General features: G+C 42.2%; 1 protein-coding gene and 1 pseudogene across 4 annotated transcripts in view; both read right to left on the reverse strand.

Moving 5' to 3' along the window:
* Window positions 1-4,352: 4,352 nt before the first annotated feature.
* LOC137650097 (sideroflexin-2-like) overlaps window positions 4,353-19,236 on the reverse strand; it is a 101,938-nt gene continuing 87,054 nt past the window's right edge. For all 4 annotated transcript variants that reach the window (XM_068383199.1, XM_068383198.1, XM_068383200.1 and 1 more), the window contains exon 7: window positions 4,353-6,020. In XM_068383199.1, the coding sequence (XP_068239300.1) occupies window positions 5,912-6,020 (109 nt within the window). In that variant the 3' untranslated portion in view covers window positions 4,353-5,911. The remainder of the gene's footprint in view (window positions 6,021-19,236) is intronic.
* Window positions 12,705-12,823, reverse strand: LOC137650329 (5S ribosomal RNA; annotated as a pseudogene).

Below are 19,236 nucleotides of genomic sequence, written 5' to 3' on the forward strand. Positions count from 1 at the left end.
AGAGAATCCAGACATTAATATATCAAAATATATATGGCTTATTTGAATATGAAAAACACGTAAAAATGTGCAAAATTTATCATATATATATATATATATATGTATATATATATATATATATATATATATATATATATATATATATATATATATATATATATATATATATATATATATATATATATATATATATATATATATATATATATATATATATATATATATATATATATATATATATATATATATATATATACAGTATGCGTGGAATGAATTGACGCCTTAGCCCAAGGTTCACACCTTTTTTCAAAAAGTCTTGGATCCTCACAAGTCCCCCCTAAAAAGCAAGTAATGAGCCAACATTTTCTCTGGACGTAGTGTCAACAATTGGGTCTTTGTGGTGATCGGAATTGTGTTATATGTGTACCGTTTTTTGTCCCCTTTTGGGTTCGTGTTACCCTCCAATCGTGCCTTATATATACGCCTTACCATGCCCAAACAGACCATGGATAAGAACAAAAGCATTAAAAGTCACATTGTTCAAAACAAACCATAAATTACCGGAAATATCTAGTCTCACTGGTGTGAAGTCTCGAACAGTATGTTGTGAATCTGGGGAGGCTTGGGTTCCTGCCCCTTTGCCAAAGTCTGGTAGACCCCGTAAGACGACTATAAGGACCAGAAAACTTATTGATAGACAAGTAAGGAAGGATCCTCGCTTAACATAAATTTTCTGGTCCTTAAAGTCGTCTTACGGGGTCTACCAGGATTTGGCAAAGGGGCAGGAACACAAGCCTCCCCAAATTCACAATAGCACTTGATCAAGCGCAGCACTGTTCGTGGCTTCACACCAGTGAGACTCATGTTTCCAGTAATTTATAGTTTGCTTTGAACAATGTGACACTTTAATGCATTTGTTCTTATCCATGGCCTGTTTGGGCATGGTAAGGGGTATATATAAGGCACAATTGGAGGATAACACAAACCCAAAAGGGGACAAAAAGCGGGACACAAAAAACACAATTCGGATCGCCACAAAGAACCAAGTGCGGCTGAGATAAACAAAGCATATGCTAAAATAAAGTCTCCCCAATTGTTGACACTACGTCCACAGAAAAAGTCGGCTCATTACACACTTTTTAGTAGTGACTTGTGAGGAACCAAGACTTTTTGAAAAAAGGTGTGACCCTTGGGTTAAGGTGTCAATTCATTCCACACATACTGAATATATATATATATATATATATATATATATATATATATATATATATATATATATATATATATATATATAAATATAAATATATGTATATATATATATATATATATATATATATATATATATATATATATATATATATATATATATATATACATATATATATATACAAATACATATATATATATACACACAGTGGAACCTCTACATACAATCTTAATTCGTTCTGGGACCTGCTTCGTATGTTAAAACAATCGTATGTTGGAGCTACTACTCCCATAAGAATACACTGTAATTTTTATAATTCGTTCCACAGACAAAAAACCTATGATAACTCCTCAATAAATTACTACACATAATTATACATAACAATAATACAATTGCATTATAAGAGAGATGTAAAAAAGAATAATTATAAAGAAATAAATAAAAAGGGGTTTTTATTGTCACTTTACCTTAAGAGACAGGCCAACGCAGGTGTAGGATTTGCTCCGCAGGAGGAGACGGACGGTCGGCGTGGAGGTAGAGATGGTGACTGCGATAACGTACAGTAACTTACTCTAACTTACTCTGCGTGAACTTTAACCTAACTTAACTTATTTATTTATTTTTTTATTTTATATTTTTTTCTAAATTTTTTTTTCTCTTTGATTTTTAATTTTCATCACCGTCACTTCAATTCAATCCTAGTTTTCTTTGCTTCAGTTTGATCCCCTTCGATGGTTTGACTGCTTTAAGGGCTTCCTTCTGCTTGATGATTGTCGAGATCGTATATCACTCACGCACACCACGCTCATGTTTTTCTATAATTTCTTGCTTTAATTCTAATGAAAGTATTGCCTTCTTCCTTTTCTCACTACTACTAATACCTGTACCGAAACTAAGCTTCTTAGGACCCATGATTATACGTGAAATAAAAAATGAAACGTGAGTAAAGGAAGATAATAAGCACTGTTAATAAGAGACCAAACAGAGGACAACTAAATGATGCGCACGGGAACAGAGAACTGACCGACTGGACACTCAATGGCGTCCCTCCAACGTGCTGCCATCTACCGGCGTAATCAAGATCTACATCGGATGTTGGATCATGACTTCGGGTGTCGAGGCGAAAATTTTATCAAATTTTACTGTGTGTGTGTGTGTGCGTTTCAAATTGTATAAACGCCTACATGAGTTACAATAATCATATAATACCAAGTACATAGTGCTGATGCACTAGCAATCAATAAAATGCATTTTAGATCTGTTGTAATTAATCATTCACATATACACTCATAGACGATACGATTACTATATATATGCACTGTTTTCCTCCCTTGTTTGTCCGTTTGTTTGTTAACAACTTCCTGGCCACAAAGGACGTACTGGTACGTTTCACAAAAGCCATCCCTTTACCCCCATGGACGTACTGGTACGTCATCGCAAAAAAATGCTATAAATTTTTTTTTCATATTTTTGATAATTTTTTGAGAAAATACAGGCATTTTCCAAGAGAATGAGACCAACCTGACCTTTCTATGACAAAAATTAAGGCTGTTAGAGCAATTTAAAAAAAATATACTACAAAATGTGCTGGGAAAAAAATAACCCCTTGGGGGTTAAGGGTTGGAAATTTCCAAATAGCCTGGGGGTAAAAGGGTTAATTAAAAAAGTCATCAATCCTAACACTGAGTAAACTTGTAATACTTGGTTCTATTCCAATTCTAATTCTATGTACAACTTTTAAAACTAAAGCCTTACTCAGTATAATACTAGATAAAACCTTGATCTTTCTCACTGAGAAAAATAAAAGTATTGGTTAAACTAAGTTTAAGCAAATGCATAAACTGTTAATTCTTATTTACATGACATCTCTCTCCCACTGACCTGTAATGTCAAGAGGATAAGGAATAGTTTTGACTTACAAACTAAAATAACTTAGAGGGGCTGGCGTTTTACTGCTTTGCATCTTGTCAATAACCACTATAATACTAGAATGTCTCATTACTTTACTAGAGGCATGTGTCAATGGAAGCATTACGAACAACAAGTGAGTATAGCTATAGAAAGTTTCCTTTTTTTTTAAATTCTATTCATTTTGAAAAAAAAAAAAAAAAAAACTAATAAGGCAAAGATAGCTGTACTTAAAGAAAACTCAGTGGGATGTACTAAAGGGATTTTGACGAAGGAAAAATCTATTTCTGGGGAGAGAGAGGACGGCCAAGCCTCTTCCAAAATTAAAATCCACATTACTGGAAAGAGAACAAATGCACGGTACTGAAAAAAACTGTCAAAACAAACTATGGTACTTAACATTGGTAAAGGTGAAGTAGCAGCGTCAGTCATGTTGAATTAACGACAATCACTTGCAAAAACACCGAGCACAAAAAAATTACGACTTTGCGGGCAAGTCCAAAACAGAAGGATGACCTGGAGAGCGCGAGTAGTAGGTGTCGGTGGGGTAGTCCAACTGTATTCTCTAGGGCCTGTCACGGCCCTCCCCTTTGATGAAGGGATTATCTAAATGGAAGACAGCCTGTGAATAGTGGTTTTCACACGCCCTTGTTAAATATACGACACCCACAAGGTGATCGCGCGAGGGTAGTAACCTCTGCATTCCATGCTTTTATCTTTCTCTGGTATATTTGGAAGATTTATATTATATATTAGAAAAGTGTAAAGAAGGACCCTTTTCACCAGGCGTCACAGATCGACCCAGAAATTACTACGTTGAAATGAAAAATAATGCTACTTTAATGTCTCGGATGTAAAAGTTTTGTCTTTTATTACAGAAGTAACCGATTATCATAGAAGATACCTGTGCTATTGAAAATATATGGCTGAATATTAAAACTTTATGGCTACAATTCATTCAAATTGTTTCAACAACATTTACTTATATAACTTGCCTTGAAACCCAACGGAAAACTGATAAACAGCAGTCAGGAAGAAAAGAAATTTAGCCCTTTTTATATTTCTGGGATGTCAAACATACTTACCGGTAAGTATTGGTTAATTTTTAAACTAAATAATTACGTTAAACCAATAATATTGTGAACTCAAAATTATAAACTCAGAATGGTGAAGATGCTACTTGGATGACTCATTGGGTTAAAAGAAATATATGTTAGGACAAAATAAAAAACTTGAGAATTAGCAGGTATTTGTGTAGTTGTGTTCCTTCTTTTATTCATAAATTAACATATTATTTACTATACACTGATTTCCTACTTACACGTTCCAGTAAAGCAAAGTAATGCAAATAATGTTCTTACTGGAAGACTGGTGGCTTTGAGCATTGAAATTGTTTTAATAATTACAGAATTGACAATTAAAAAAATACTATATCAATAAAAAAAATATTACTTATATTATAACAGATAAAGTGTGTGTACTCGATACCACATTCACAGTTTGCAAAGAAAGTATTAAAAAAAATAGCAATAATGAATAAAATATTGATATATAAAAGATAAATGACCTATAACAAACAGCATTACAACAATGAAAAACTTTTTGCATTCAATACAAATGCAGAGTCTGCAATAAGCATATTGTCACACTTTGATGGGATACATATATGTAAATCAAAATCTATTCCAAATAAATTACTCTTCAAACTAAGATTTAACAATTTCTTGCAACATATTCATAATTATTCATCTCAGATATTACAGTTAATATAAAACCCACTGAGCCAGATCAGTTTACCATCTCAACAATATATCCAAAATTTCTTTTAGTGGCTAAAATCTTCTGGTTTAAAATCATCTTTTCAGGAACCAAACAGACTTAGCAATTTCTCCATAAAACTCCTTATTGTGATCATAAGTCCATCCATTTAAAAATAATTTTATCAAGAAGCAAAGAAGGAAGATAAAGTACTGTAATCTATTTTCCCCTCAACAAAAGGAGTAATTAAACAAAAATTATCCTTAATTCATAAAATACTTCACTTTCAGATAATAGATTTATCATTCATTATCATAATACTGTAAATATTTCAGAAGCAAACTTCATAATAAAACTCAAACATGACTATTATCTTTACGATTGATATATATTTGAAAATTTAAAAAAATATAGCAAATAAAAAATGGTAATTTACTCTTACACACCTAATAACAAAGTCCTGAGCAATGTAAGTTAAAATATATAATATATACCAACACCATCAACAAAACCTAATATGCAACAACCAATCCTACAACTGCAATTTGTAATAAAAGAAAAGAGTATATACAAAGTTTAGTTCCTTGGTTGGATTACAGAACAAATTAAGAGCATGAATTAAATGGCCTGAGAATGATGGACAGTATTTCAGTATATGGGGCTTGATAAATTTCATAGAACTCCCTATGGCATTGCATTATTCAGACTTAATAACAACTTGATATAAACAATTTTGGGGGGTACATGCAGAACAAAATATATTCTAATTTCTGATTATACTGAAACATAGAAAGGAGTATACAGTAGTACTGGAGGAGGGTATATTTACACATCCATATAAAATTATAATTCATCTAAACAGAGTAAATTCTATTAACATTTATGTCTTCTATGAGTCTAAGGCATATTCTCTGCTAAATTTGAAGAAAATAACTTTGCTGTTATGAAGAAATTCTACAACCCTAACTCAAATTAATGTATTTTAGACATACTCCATGCATAAAATTACATATGCACTAATCTGAATTACCCCACTGCTTACAAGCCCTTATTGAAATAAGCTTTTTCAGGAATTTCTTGACAAACCTCTTCTAACTTTGAGAATGCTTCAGGTTCAAACTTAGCTAGTGTGGATGTATCCAGTTCACTGAAAATAAAACAAAGACAACTAATCTCAAGAGTAAAGAAACTGTTAACGATTAAATACAAACTTGAACATTAAAGACTAATTATTATGATTTAAATTGATGGGACCACTTGACTCATTCTAAACTCCTGTAATACTCATCTGAAGGATTTAATCTTTGAGATAAAAGTTAGAACATAATCCAAATAAAAGTTGGATATACAGTAGTACCTCTACATACAATCTTAATTCTTTCCGGGAACTGTTTCGTATGTAAAAACGATCGTATGTTGGAGCAAATATTCCCATAAGAATACTGTACACTGTAATTTGTATAATTCGTTCCTCAGCCCAAAAACCCATGATAACTCCTTAATAAATTGCTACACATAACATTAATACAATTGCATAATACAGAAATATCTAAAAAGTACATCAGATCTCATATTTGCCTTGAGGCTTGTTATTAAAAAATCATGGGAGTACAATAGGCCACTGTATATAGCATTTATTGATTTGGAAAAGGCATTTGACTCGATACCTAGGAACAAATTGTGGAGGTGCTTAGGAGAGGTTTATGGACTCGATGGTAGATTGGGAGCTGCAATAAAGAGCACGTACGAACCATGTATGAATAATGTAAGGACTGGATACAAGAATAAAAATTGGTTTAGAGTAATAATAGGTGTTAAGCAGGGAAGCGTTCTTTCCCCACTCTTGTTCATTGCATACATAGATGTAATTATAAGAAGTTTTAAGGAAAGAATAAATATATCGGGAGACATCATGATTTTTGCTGATGATATTGCTTTCTGGACATATGATCGGGAAGAACTAGAAAGAGCATTGATGGCCTTGAATGATTGCTTAACAGAAGCCGGACTGAAGATGAACATTAATAAAACAGAAATATTAACAATCAACAAACAACAACATGCTCCAATGAACATCATGATAAGAAATACGGTAATTAAGGACACCAACGCATTCAAGTATTTAGGGTGTATGTTTACAAACAACGGCTATAAAAACAAAGAAGAAATTTCTGAACGAATAAAGAAATATAATAAATGCTCTGGAGCACTCTATCCAATTATGAGAGATGCATACGTACCTACAGAAGTAAAGAAAACCATATTTGAAGGATTACTAACACCAATAATGACATATGGATCAGAAAGCTGGTCAATGACAATCAAAGACAGGAGCAAAGTCCAAGCTTCAGAGATGAAAAGCCTGAGAACAATAATGCACAAAACAAGAAGAGATAGAATAAGAAATGTAGATTTTAGAAGGATGGTTGGGGTATCTCCTATGTTGAACAAGATTGAGAAGGGACAGCTGAAATGGCAGGGACATTTAATGAGAATGGATGGGAATAGAATTGCAAGGAGGAGATGGGACTGGACGCCTGGTGGGAGGAGATCAAGAGGTAGACCACGTAAACGCTGGAGGGATGGAATTGAAGAGATTCTGACAAAGAACAACATGCCAACAATTGAACAGCTGTGAAGAGAGGGAATTTTTGAAAACAGAATTGAGTGGAGAAGACAACTGATTCCACTGACAGGCTGAAAGCCTACCTGGGAGTGGAAGTGAAGTGAAGTGAAGTGATCTAAAAAAGAATAACAAAGAAATAATAAATAAGAAGGTTTTTATTGACACTTTATCTTAGAGACAGGCCAGCGTAGGTGTAGGAATTGCTACGCAGGAGGAGACGGAAGATCAGCAAGGAGGTAAAAATGGCGACTGTGATAACGTACCGTAACTTACTCCAACTTAAACTACGTGAACTTTAACCTAACTTAGCTTATTATCTTTTTTTCATTTTTATATTTTAGATTTTTTTTTAAATTTTGTTTTTCTTTTTTATTTTAAATTTACATCACTTTCACTTGATTCGGTCTTACTTTTCTTCGCTTCACTTTCTTTTTCTTCATCATGATCACTAGACCGCTTCGTAGATTTTTTAAAGAAACTATCGAGAGAAAGTTGCTTGGTACGGCTTTTGAGACTTTTTCTAAAATGAGTTGAACAAACATCATCGAACTGCGAAACTACACGACAAACCTGAAGTTTCTGTGGGTGATGCTTATCGATTAAATCAACCACGTGTTGATGATATGCCAACATCTGTTTTATTTCAGCTGAACTTAAGATGTGACCTACTGTACCTCCTTGATCTCCTCCGACTCACTCAACTGCGCTTGGAACTCATCATGCTGCATGGCCTGCAGCTCCTTGAGTTCCTCGGTGGTGAGCTCTTCATGATGCTCCTCGACGAGTTCGGTGATGTCATCTTCATCGACCTCCAGACCCATGGACTTGCCAAGGGATACAATCTCTTCTACGTCTTACTCGACGCCAAGCACAGGTTCAGGCTTGGGGCCAAAACCTTCGAAATCTCTGGGAGCAACAGCATCAGGCCAAAGCTTCTTCCAAGCGGAATTCAGTGTCCGACGAGTTACTCCCTCCCAAGACTGATCTACGATCTTTAAGCAGTGCACGATATTGAAATGGCTCGTCCAAAATTCACGCAAAGTTAAGTTGGTGCTTTGCGTGACATTGAAGCACTGCTTACATAAGTGCTTGGTGTAGAACTACTTGAAATTAGAGATGACTTGCTGGTCCATGGGCTGGAGGATAGGCATGATATTGAAATGGCTCCTCCAAAATTAACGCAGAGTTAAGTTGGTGCTTTGCGTGACATTGAAGCACTGCTTAAATAAGTGCTTGGTGTAGAGCTTCTTGAAATTAGAGATGACTTGCTGGTCCATGGGCTGGAGGATAGGGGTGGTGTTCAGTGGAAGATACAACACACTGATGAATTTGCACTGGTCGAAGATATCATCTTCGAGTCCTGGGGGGTGAGCGGGTGCATTATCCAAACAAAGCAAGCACTTCAAAGGCAAATTCCTCTCCTGAAGGTACTTCTTGACAGCAGGGCCAAAAACTAGGTTTACACATTCAACAAAGGTATGTCTAGTGACCCAAGCCTTAGAATAAGCACGCCACAAAACATGCAGCATGTCTTTATTAATTCTATGTGCTTTAAATGCCCTAGGGTTTACGGAATGGTAAACCAATAACGGCTTTATTTTGCAGTCCCCGCTGGCGTTGGCACAGAGGGCAAGAGGCAATCTATCCTTCATAGGCTTATGTCCAGGAATTTTCTTCTCTTCGGCGGTAATGTATGTTCGACTAGGCATCATTTTCCAAAACAGACCGGTTTCATCACAGTTGAAAACTTGCTGCTCTACGTAGCCTTCCTCCTCCACGATCTTTTCGAAATTTTTAACAAAATCATTAGCAGCCTTGGTGTCCGAACTTGAAGCCTCTCCGTGCCGAACAACTGAATGAATCCAGGTCCGTCTCTTAAATTTCTCGAACCAACCTCGAGACGCATTGAATACCTCCGTTGTAGGATCGGTTGAACTCTCCCCTGCGTCACCCCCAGAGCCCGCCGCCTTCAAGTCACAATAGATTGCACTGGCCTTCTCACACATGATCGTTTCAGTGATCGCATCGCCAACAATCTCTTTGTCCGTTATCCATATCAACAAAAGGCGTTCCATCTCTTCCAGGTTAGGGCTACGACGTTTAGAAATAATGTTGATCCCCTTCAATGGTTTAACTGCTTTAATGGCTGCCTTCTGTTTGATGATCGTCGAGATTGTAGACATATTCCGGCCATATTGTTTTGCCAGATCGCTAACACACACACACCTCACTCATGTTTTTCTATTATTTCTTGTTTTAGTTCTAATGAAAGCATTGACTTCTTCCTTTTCTCCCCACTACTACTTCCTGAACCAAAAATGACAAATTCGAAGATAATTTGTATTTTTCCTAACCATACAAACCTTAGCAATTTACATTGGGTTTACCTTTTAGCATAGCTGAAATGGCGAGCCATTAGAATTTAACGAGGGTGTATTACCCCTGCGCTAGTTAGCAGGGGGGTAGGGGAGTGGTAGCTAGCTACCCCTTCCCCCCTCTCACACCGGTGAATTGCTTCACTTCCACTTAGAGGTAGGACTTGTCTTGGGGGACAGGGTTGGCGGGCAAATATATGTAAATAGCTAAGGTTTGTATGGTTAGGAAAAATACAAATTATCTTCGAATTTGTCATTTGTTCCGTAACCGAAATACAAACCACGCTATTTACATTGGGTGACTTACCCCTTAGGAAGGGTGGAAAGTCCCCAGCCATACTGGCTTTGGCTTTACCCGGGGACTCAGAATCTGAGTGAGTCGCACTCGAGAAAAGGAGTCCCTGCACCTCACAAGTTCCTTGCTCCGCAAGGAACCGTGTGGCCTACATAAGCTTGTGTGTGAAGGAAGAAGTGTGACCCATCCTAGGCAGTTGACCTGGAGTTCCAGAAGGAACTCTGGGTTAGGACGTTCCCAATACCACCTCGTCAGGGTATGGGGGACGCGACAGTATTGACTCAATATTCGGAACACAAGGAAGCATGGTTTACCTGCAGAGGTTTGAGGTCAGCTATGCAGAGACCAGGATGCTGCTTCCCAGTAGAGGGGATGATGAAGAAAGAAGTAAGGGCCAGACATACTTCTTTCGTTCATGCAGACTAAAACCTGATAACAATGCCCTCAACCTTCTGCTACCTGTCCAAAAAGGAGCCTGAGGTTAGACCAGCTGTTGTGTAGCCACCACAGAGCGATAGAAACGTATCGATACTCCTGTGGGTCACGTCCTGCAGGAAGCGGGCTGCGAAGGTCATTAGACGCTTCCAGACTCCAGCTTGTAGCACCTGCTTCACAGAGTAGTATTACTCGAAGGCGAGGGACGTTGCGATGTATCCGACATCGTGCTGTATGGCGACGTGACGGGGGAGGGTCTAGATTCAGGTCGAGATGAATGTCCTTGAGTCCGAGCTGAAGAGGTATACTGGTAACTCTCCCCCGTGTCCTTCTTGTGCTCCCAACCCGGCTGCACGTGAGGACAAACTGCAGCTGTTCCCAAAGATAACCCCTCGATTCCTTTACTGGCAAGAAGGAGAAGGTCTGGGTCATCTGATACAGAATGGTGACTTGAAATCTTGAAGGAATTGGACCGAAGGGCCAGGACCCCAAGATTCTGAGTCTAGCCAACAACTCAGGAGCGAACCTGAATGTTGCATTCCCCCATTCCTTAGACAGGGCGGAGTCGTACGAGACCAAGAAGATTGCTTACACACTGGCCGTGGCCAGAGTGAGCAGGAGCCCCAAGACGGAATACAATCAGAGGCCTGACGTAAAGGGTCTTGAGAAGACCTCTTAAGGGACTTAAAAGTCCGAACCATGCTCCATGTTGGAGGTCTCACTCCGACTAGGGCAGGGACGTTCGCAGCTTCGCATGAGCGAGGAAAGGTCCAGTGGGAAGGAAAGTTATTCCTTTCAGCCTGAAGGTCAGGGAAAGGCTGAGCGACAGGCTTCATTGCCGAGAGCGGAAAGGAGTTTCCTCCCGCCGAAAAGCAATAAGTTCATTATTGCTGGAGAAGAGGCCTCAAGGGAAGAGGTATATCTCTCCCACGACACCAACCACAGAACTCTCCACTTCGCCTGGTAGACCCCTGCGGATGACTATCGCAGATGACGCGACCTCCGCCCCGCGACTGTAGCGGGTTGTCTCTTCTTGAGGAGGAGGCGTAGTGTCTCCAGGCATGAAGCCGGCTCGTGAAAGATGTTGCAGTGTGGTTGTTTGAGTAGTCTGTGCCGTGGGAGAAGCTCTCCCGGGAGTTCCGTCAGGGGAAGCAGAGGGTTCGGAAACCGTTCTGCGTATAGTCCCAGTGGAGCTCTCAGGGCCATCGAAAGGTTGACAGACAACCTGGTCCTGTTGAGACCCATTCTCAACAGACAACAAAGGAGGGAAGACGCAGGCGTCGATGTCCCACCATCACCGGAATGAATCTTGCCAAAGAGTCTTGGGGTCTGAGACTGGGGGGAAGAACAGCGGAAGCTTGAGGTTCCAAGCTGTCGCGATCAGGTCCCCCAGGCCAGGACTTGCTGGTTACTAAAGGCCAAAGACCCCCAGGTACAAACTCTCTACGAGGCTCTGCTCAGATAGTCGGAGAGAACATTCCTCTGCCCGGAATGAGCGAGCCGATGGTGGTATTGAGAGGATCTCAAATCATCTCAGTATCTCTACTGCAAGATGCGAAGGTATGAAAATGCGTCCCTGCTGGTTGGAACACGCCAGTACCATGAAGTCGTCGCGCACGGAGCGACTCTGTAGAAGCTGTAGGATCTGTAGAGGGGCCAGACTACGGCCCCTAAGCCTGCCTGAATGATGGAGAGGTATCCTTCAGGTCCTGACCATAGGCCTGAACCGGAACATGCACCCCCTCCCCCCCTTTTCTTTGACGAGTCCGAGAACAGCATAAAAAATGTGGGGAAGGGACAAGAATATCCACTACCATCAAGAGGTTCCATAGGTCAACACCCATTGCAGGTCTAATCGTTCCGCTGGTCCCATAGGGGCCAGAAAGTAAAGTTAATAGTTGCTTTGAAATCACCGGAACTTGGGCCGCCCCACAGGGAACTCATCCTGAGGCAACCGTTCGGGACTTTAGACGGGTCAATGAGGAAAAGAGACCTAGGAAACGTTCCAAGGTAGGGCTGAAAGCTCTGCTTGACTGAGAACAGGCACTGCGACTCTCCTCAGCCTTGCCACAGTGAACTGAAGGGAAGGCTCGGAGGAGGCGGCAACAGAATCTGGCGTCCCCAGGCGGTCACGCATCCAAGTACCGACCAGACCCGACGTTGCTTAACCTCGCTGGACGGACGAGAAGCGGGGTTTCCAACGTGGTAAGGCCGTTGACTCAATATCATGGCTAGATACTCCAGATGTTGAGGCAGAAGTAGAGAAGGCTCCTAGCAAATTACCATGAACCCCCATTCATGGTAAGGATCCGGAAGCTTGTCCCGGCTTTGAAGAAGGTCGAACCCGAGCCTACCGGAGTTTACCAGACCTCCAAAAGGCGAAGGAGGCGGAAGCCTGCTCCTGAGCAGCCATGAGGAAGGCAGGGAGAGTTCTCTGGGGAAAAACCTGCGATGCCACGGCGGGATCGACACACTGCATCTTAAGCAGGAACACCTGTAGTCTAGGCTGAATTCCAAGAGCTTCCTGGAAGATGGATGGAATGGAAACTGAAAGTATCCGTCCTTCCGATCCAGGGCCTAAGGAGTCCTGTCGCCTCGTTACCAGTCTGATCGATTCTGCTGTTCCACGCTGGACGAAGTTTGTTCGACAAACTTGATCAGAGCTGAGAGGTAGACTATGGAATTCCCGTCTCAGATGCTTTCCTACTAGAAAGGATCGACTGAAGAAGCCGGGGGGTGAAGCTGTCGACGATCCTATGGAGGACCTTCTCCTAAGGCATGGATCATTCTGCCCAAATGGGCAAAACTCTTGCCGACCCCATGGCATAGAGGTTCAGTGACACTGAATTCGCTGACAGAGACGGCAGGCGCGATATCCTTGACTGATCACAGAGATCGTGCTGGAATCGGCATCGGGAAGCTGTTATCCGGACGAGTAACCTTAGGCATCCTCCCAGCGTGAGACCCGCAAGGGGGGGTTGCCAATCCTAGAGTTCGTGAACTCTGCCGCTCCCTCCAGGATTATACCCCCACGGGAGAGCCTCCCGTGCTACCTGTTCCTGACAGGAGGGGACTGCTATTGGACACCTTGTCTTAGTTGTCGTAGCCGGTCCGATAACTTAGGCCGACGAGGCTGAAAGAAAGAGGCGCTGGAGCCCTGCCGGGTCTGGAAGAAAGCGCCTTGGAGGAGTGAAAACGGAAGTCGACTTCCTCCGCACAACCGCTGTCTATGCCTCTGTCCTTGGGCACAAACAAGCTCTTCCCAAGGATGGAAGGGTGTCTGAGATTGTCGACATCCACGGATGAGACACCCGAGAGGAAGCCCTCGGTCATTGCGTCCAGATGGTCCAACATCTAGCTTGCCCGCAAGTTCGAAACTTGGCGAAGAAAAGCCAAGGTGCTTGAGCCCGAGAGGAGGAAAGTACCCATGATCTTCCTGGAGCTTCCTTGGACAAAACCTCGGGTCGCAACCGAGGAGGGAAAGGACCTGGTAAGCCCCTTTCACGAGATGGAGAAGAGGAAGGGGTAAACCAGTCACCCTTTGGCCGATGGAGAAATCTCGAACGGAAAGGTCCCTGGCAAAACCCCTCCAGGGAATGACGGGGAAGGGCTAACCCAGGTTCTGGAAAGATTCTTCCTGCTCTTGCAAGTGCCATGCTCCGCGTCTACGGGGTGAGGTTGTGTTCTGGAAATTCGCTCCAGAAGACTCGCCAGGCTGGCCATGTTGCGAAACCCCAACGGGAATCGCGGTCGCAATCACCCTGGCGCTCGCGCGTGGCCGAACGTGGAAGCGCCCATGAGCGGGCACGCAAGAACGCAAACGAAAGTGCGCGAAGGAGCGCAGAAGGAGGGCGAGCGTGGTAGGAAGGGCGAGAGCTGGAGGTCGGCGAGCGATGACCCATAGTTGAGCAATGGATACTGCAGGAATCAAGCCGATGTTCGCGCGACGGAACGCCGTCGGTCCGCGCGACGGAACGCCGTTGGTTCGCGCGGTGGAATACCGTTGGAGCGCATGTGCGCTGTCGCGCATGAGCGTAGTAGCACGGGCACGTGGGCGTGTGGTCGCGCGGGCACATGGGCGTGCGGTCGCGCGGGCACGTGGGCGTGCGGTCGCACGGGCACGTGGGCTTGCGGTCGCGCAGGAACGTGGGCGTGCGGTCGCGCAGGAACGTGGGCGTGCGGGTGAGCGCAGGCGGTCGGGAGACCGATGGCGCGTAGGCGGGCGATGACGCGTTGATGAGCGATGGCGCGTTCTAGCGAATGATGACCCGTAGGCGAGTGACGGCGCGTTGGCAAGCGATGGCACGTCGGCAAGCGATGGCGCGTTGGCGAGTGGTGATGCGTTAACAAAACGCTAGTGCACAGGCGAAGAATCGCGCGGGCGCGAAGGCGATCGCTAACGCGTAAGAGACCAGTGATGGTTAGCGCGCATCGCGCTAACAGAAGGCGCGCAGGTGCATCAGGAAGGTGAGCGCTGAAGTACGCTGTTAATCAGGCGATCCTAGACGGTCAGAAAAAACCGTTGGCGCCCATAGGTGCGTGGCAGAAAAGGGCGCGTAGATGTGCGCTGGCGATTGAAGAAAGCTGGTGCACAGAAGGACTGAAGTAAAGGTGAGCGCTGGCAAGCAGGAGGAAAATCTACGGCAAAACTAAGCTACCGGAGATCGTGGTCTACAGCAGGCGAGTGCTAGATCGCTACTGATGGTGTCCAGGGGAACTGACACGCGTGCAGATCGATGGCAATCGTTGACGCGTAGGAGACTGCTGACGAGTAGGCAAACGTTGACGCGTCTGTGGTCGCTGGCAAGCTGGTGATCGCTGGTGAGCTGAAGGCAACGCGTGGAAGCCTGTGCGTAGAAGAAGAGTCCTTGTCCAAAACCTGAACCGAAGTTCCAGATCGCGACGGCGAACGTGGGCGCACTGGGCGCGTAACAGGAACCAACAGGAACAGCAGAGCTGATTATCAGGAGAGCGCTGACGAACAGGAGAGCGCTGGCGAACAGGAGAGTGCTAGCGATCAGGAAAGCGCTGATGAGCAGGAGAGCGCCTGTGCGCTAACACTGAGCAGAAGAGAACACTGCAGAAGGGGGCGCAGGGGAACCCTGACACGCAAGGGAAGAACCCCCGTGGGAGGCAACCCTTTACCCAGAAGGGATCGTTGTCCGTCGGGAGACTGATGTCCGTTGGAAGACCGTTGTCTGTCCGTCGGGAGACTGATGTCCATCGGAAGACCATTGTCCGTCGGGAAAACCGTTGCCCGTCGGAAGACGAGGTCAGACTGCTGTCCATCTGCACCAGGGGCGGAAGATCAAGAAGGAGTGGTAGGCTGCATACGGAGATTCAAAAAGGCGCCTCTTAGCACCCTTATAGGGAGATGGGAGGCCCTTACGACGTAGCGGATGGTGAGCCTTACGGAGAAGGCGGCCAACAGCAACAACAGCAGAAGAGTCCTCCGAAGAGGAGTCTCTACGAGTGTACTCTCTCGCGAACGAAAGAGAAACACTTCGTAGAAGAGACGGGTTAGCCAGTGACCTAAAAGGAGCAATCCTCCGAAGAGGGGCTCCTGCAGTTCCCCAGCCCCTTGAGCGTAACTGTAGGTGCGACCGCTCAGCACCAAGAGCATAGTCGCACGAAAAAAAGGCAAGAGAAGAACCCCCTAAAAGGGGAAAAAACTCAAGCCTGGACAGGAAAAACTTCCCTCGGAAGGAAAGTTACCCACCCAAGGAGGCGAGCCTCCTGAGTGTTCTAAAATGAACTGGAGAGCTGTCAATCGTCATGGGAGTACTTCCAGGAGAAGGAGACATGCCCCTGAAGAAGATCTATAGGGGAGGCAGCAACAGCCGAATCCCCAGGCCTCAACAAGACAGCTCACTCCATTGTCACATTACAGAAACGAACTAGATCGGTAACTGTGAAAAATAAAACAAAAATCATTAGTTAACATTCATTCCCCCGGGAAGGCTCCGAAGAGGAATCCCGAGGGAAAGGAACACAAGAATTACACAACAGGCACGTGCCCTCACAACCACTTACACTCACGGAAGGAGAGCTGTAACCAACACAGAATTATAACAATTATAATTATGTAACTATGTAATTATGTAATTTAAAAATGAATGAACACTAAAGAAAGAACGAAAACCCCGAAAGGAATCGTTCTACAAAGCTGAACAATCAACAAATACAATTAGATTCATAAACTAATTGAGACAAAACGTACGGCGTAGCAAACCCCCCACACGGGAAGGAAGCTACAAAGGCGTAGTAAGTAACGTAGTAAAAGGGTGAACGACCTCAAGAGAGAGAGAGAGAAAGACCGAAGTCAAACTCGATCACGACCCATGAAATTACACCATGGTGGCCTAACTGCCGAGGGCTCCACGGAGATATCGTACATTACACACACAAGCACAAACTCTGAAATGGAAACTTACTGATTTCTATACTCAAATATATACATAAACATGAGAAAATGTTTACATATATATTGAGTAAAAGAAAAGTAAGTGATTAAGTAAAGACAAAACAAACAATGGCTGCCAAGCGAGGACAAAGACAAGAGACGTCTGTCCATGTCCGAGCCAAAAGTGAAAGTGAAGCAATTCACCGGTGTGTGAGGGGGGGAGGGGTAGCTAGCTACCACTCCCTTACCCCCCCACTAACTAGCGCGGGGTTAATACACTCTCGTTAAATTCTAATGGCTTGCCATTTCAGCTACGCTAAAAGGCAAACCCAATGTAAATAGCGTGGTTTGTATTTCAGTTACGGAACAACTAAACTTTTTAGGACTCATGATTATACGTAAAACCCAAAAACAAAACGTGAAAAAAGAAGATAAAAAGCACTGTTAATAAAAGAGGGAATAGAGAACAACCACACAATGCGCATGAGATAAGAGGACTGATCAAGGTGACGCTTGATTGGCGTCCCTCCGACGTGCTGTCGTCTACCGGCGTAAACGAGAAACTATGATCGACGCTTTAAGAAAATTCTACGCGTATGATCTACGCCGGATGTTGCAGCAAGACTTCGGGTGTCGAGACGAAAATTTTATCAAATTTTACTTCGGATGTTGGAAAATTCGTATGTAAAGACAATCGTATGTAGAGGTTCCGGTGTACAAATATATATATATAAATATATATATATATATATATATATATATATATATATATATATATATATATATATATATATATATATATATATATATACAGTGATCCCTCGCTACTTCGCGGTTCGACCATCGCGGATTCACCACTTCGCGGATTTTTTTCATAACCGATGTATATACATATATCGCGAATTTTCCGCAAATTTCGAAAATACCCCGATGTTACCGATGGTGCGAGATTGGAGAAAGTAAGGAAAATTGAATCATGATTGATTTTCATTATAAATGAAACTTTGAGGAGCAACAAAGATATCATTTGTTAGAGAGATAGAGAGAGGTAAGGAATGGGAGGTAGTGAAAAGTAGCCCACACACAGAGAGAGAGAGAGAGAGAGAGAGAGAGAGAGAGAGAGAGAGAGAGAGAGAGAGAGAGAGAGAGAGAGAGTGTGTGTGTGTGTTGTTTTAAATGTAATAAACAAAAAAATTTTATAGGTTATAACAAACTGGTGCTTATGTAATATCAACTGTATACTGCAGATGGTTTGAATAAGTTAAGAAATTGTATAAACGATACTTTGTTAGTGTATTCGTACACTCTCAAGAGCGGCTGCTAGACGTTAGCTAATCTAATCACAGCCAAAAGTAAAACAAAAAGAAGTCAACAATACTCAATTTTTAAAACACACCCGAAATTTAAAAACAAAAGTACATGCTTTCTCAATTTGCAATTAACTATTTAAAGAGTAGCAATTTTCTAGAATAAAATGATGTTTCCCAAAAAATAGTGGTTTGCTGATGAAGTCAGATGCCGTATTTTTAGCAACGATTGAAAAGGATGTAAACTCGGCATAATTTTTTCGTTTCGTATTTAATTGACACTAAGAAAACTAATTTTAGTTTCTTCATCAATATGTAAGTATTGTATAATACGAGAGAGAGAGAGAGAGAGAGAGAGAGAGAGAGAGAGAGAGAGAGAGAGAGAGAGAGAGAGAGAGAGAATGAATCAGCTGTTGTAACTGAATGCCGTGTATTTGTTTCATGAGAATTTCATCGCCACGACTATAACAACAACATACTGTACTGAAGTTTACAGTATTATACAGACTACTGTAATATGATAAAGTAAAATATTTGTAATAACCTATTTTATATGAAATGGGGCTATTTTTTTTTTTTCTAATTTAAATTTACGTACGTAAAACAACTCTCGCTCGCTCGCTCGCTTTCTCTCTCTCTCTCTCTCTCTCTCTCGTAAATTGTTTTCCTGCTTTGCTACGTATGTATGATTTTATATAGATACGGTAAATGATATTTGTAATAAAATTTTCTAAAAGCTTTTACTGTAATATCATTATTTATCACTTTCATCATGCGCGTTAAATGCCTTCGTTTGTTTACTGAGCGTACTTTATGACGCCGTCGTTTCAGGCGGCGTCATAAAGAAAAACATTTCATTTGGAAGTCCTAAGAAAAATGAAGTAAAACATTGGTAATAACAAAATCAACATACTGTACTGAA

The sequence above is a fragment of the Palaemon carinicauda genome, chromosome 11, assembly GCF_036898095.1.
Source record: "Palaemon carinicauda isolate YSFRI2023 chromosome 11, ASM3689809v2, whole genome shotgun sequence".
In the NCBI taxonomy this organism is placed as follows: Eukaryota; Metazoa; Arthropoda; class Malacostraca; order Decapoda; family Palaemonidae; genus Palaemon; species Palaemon carinicauda.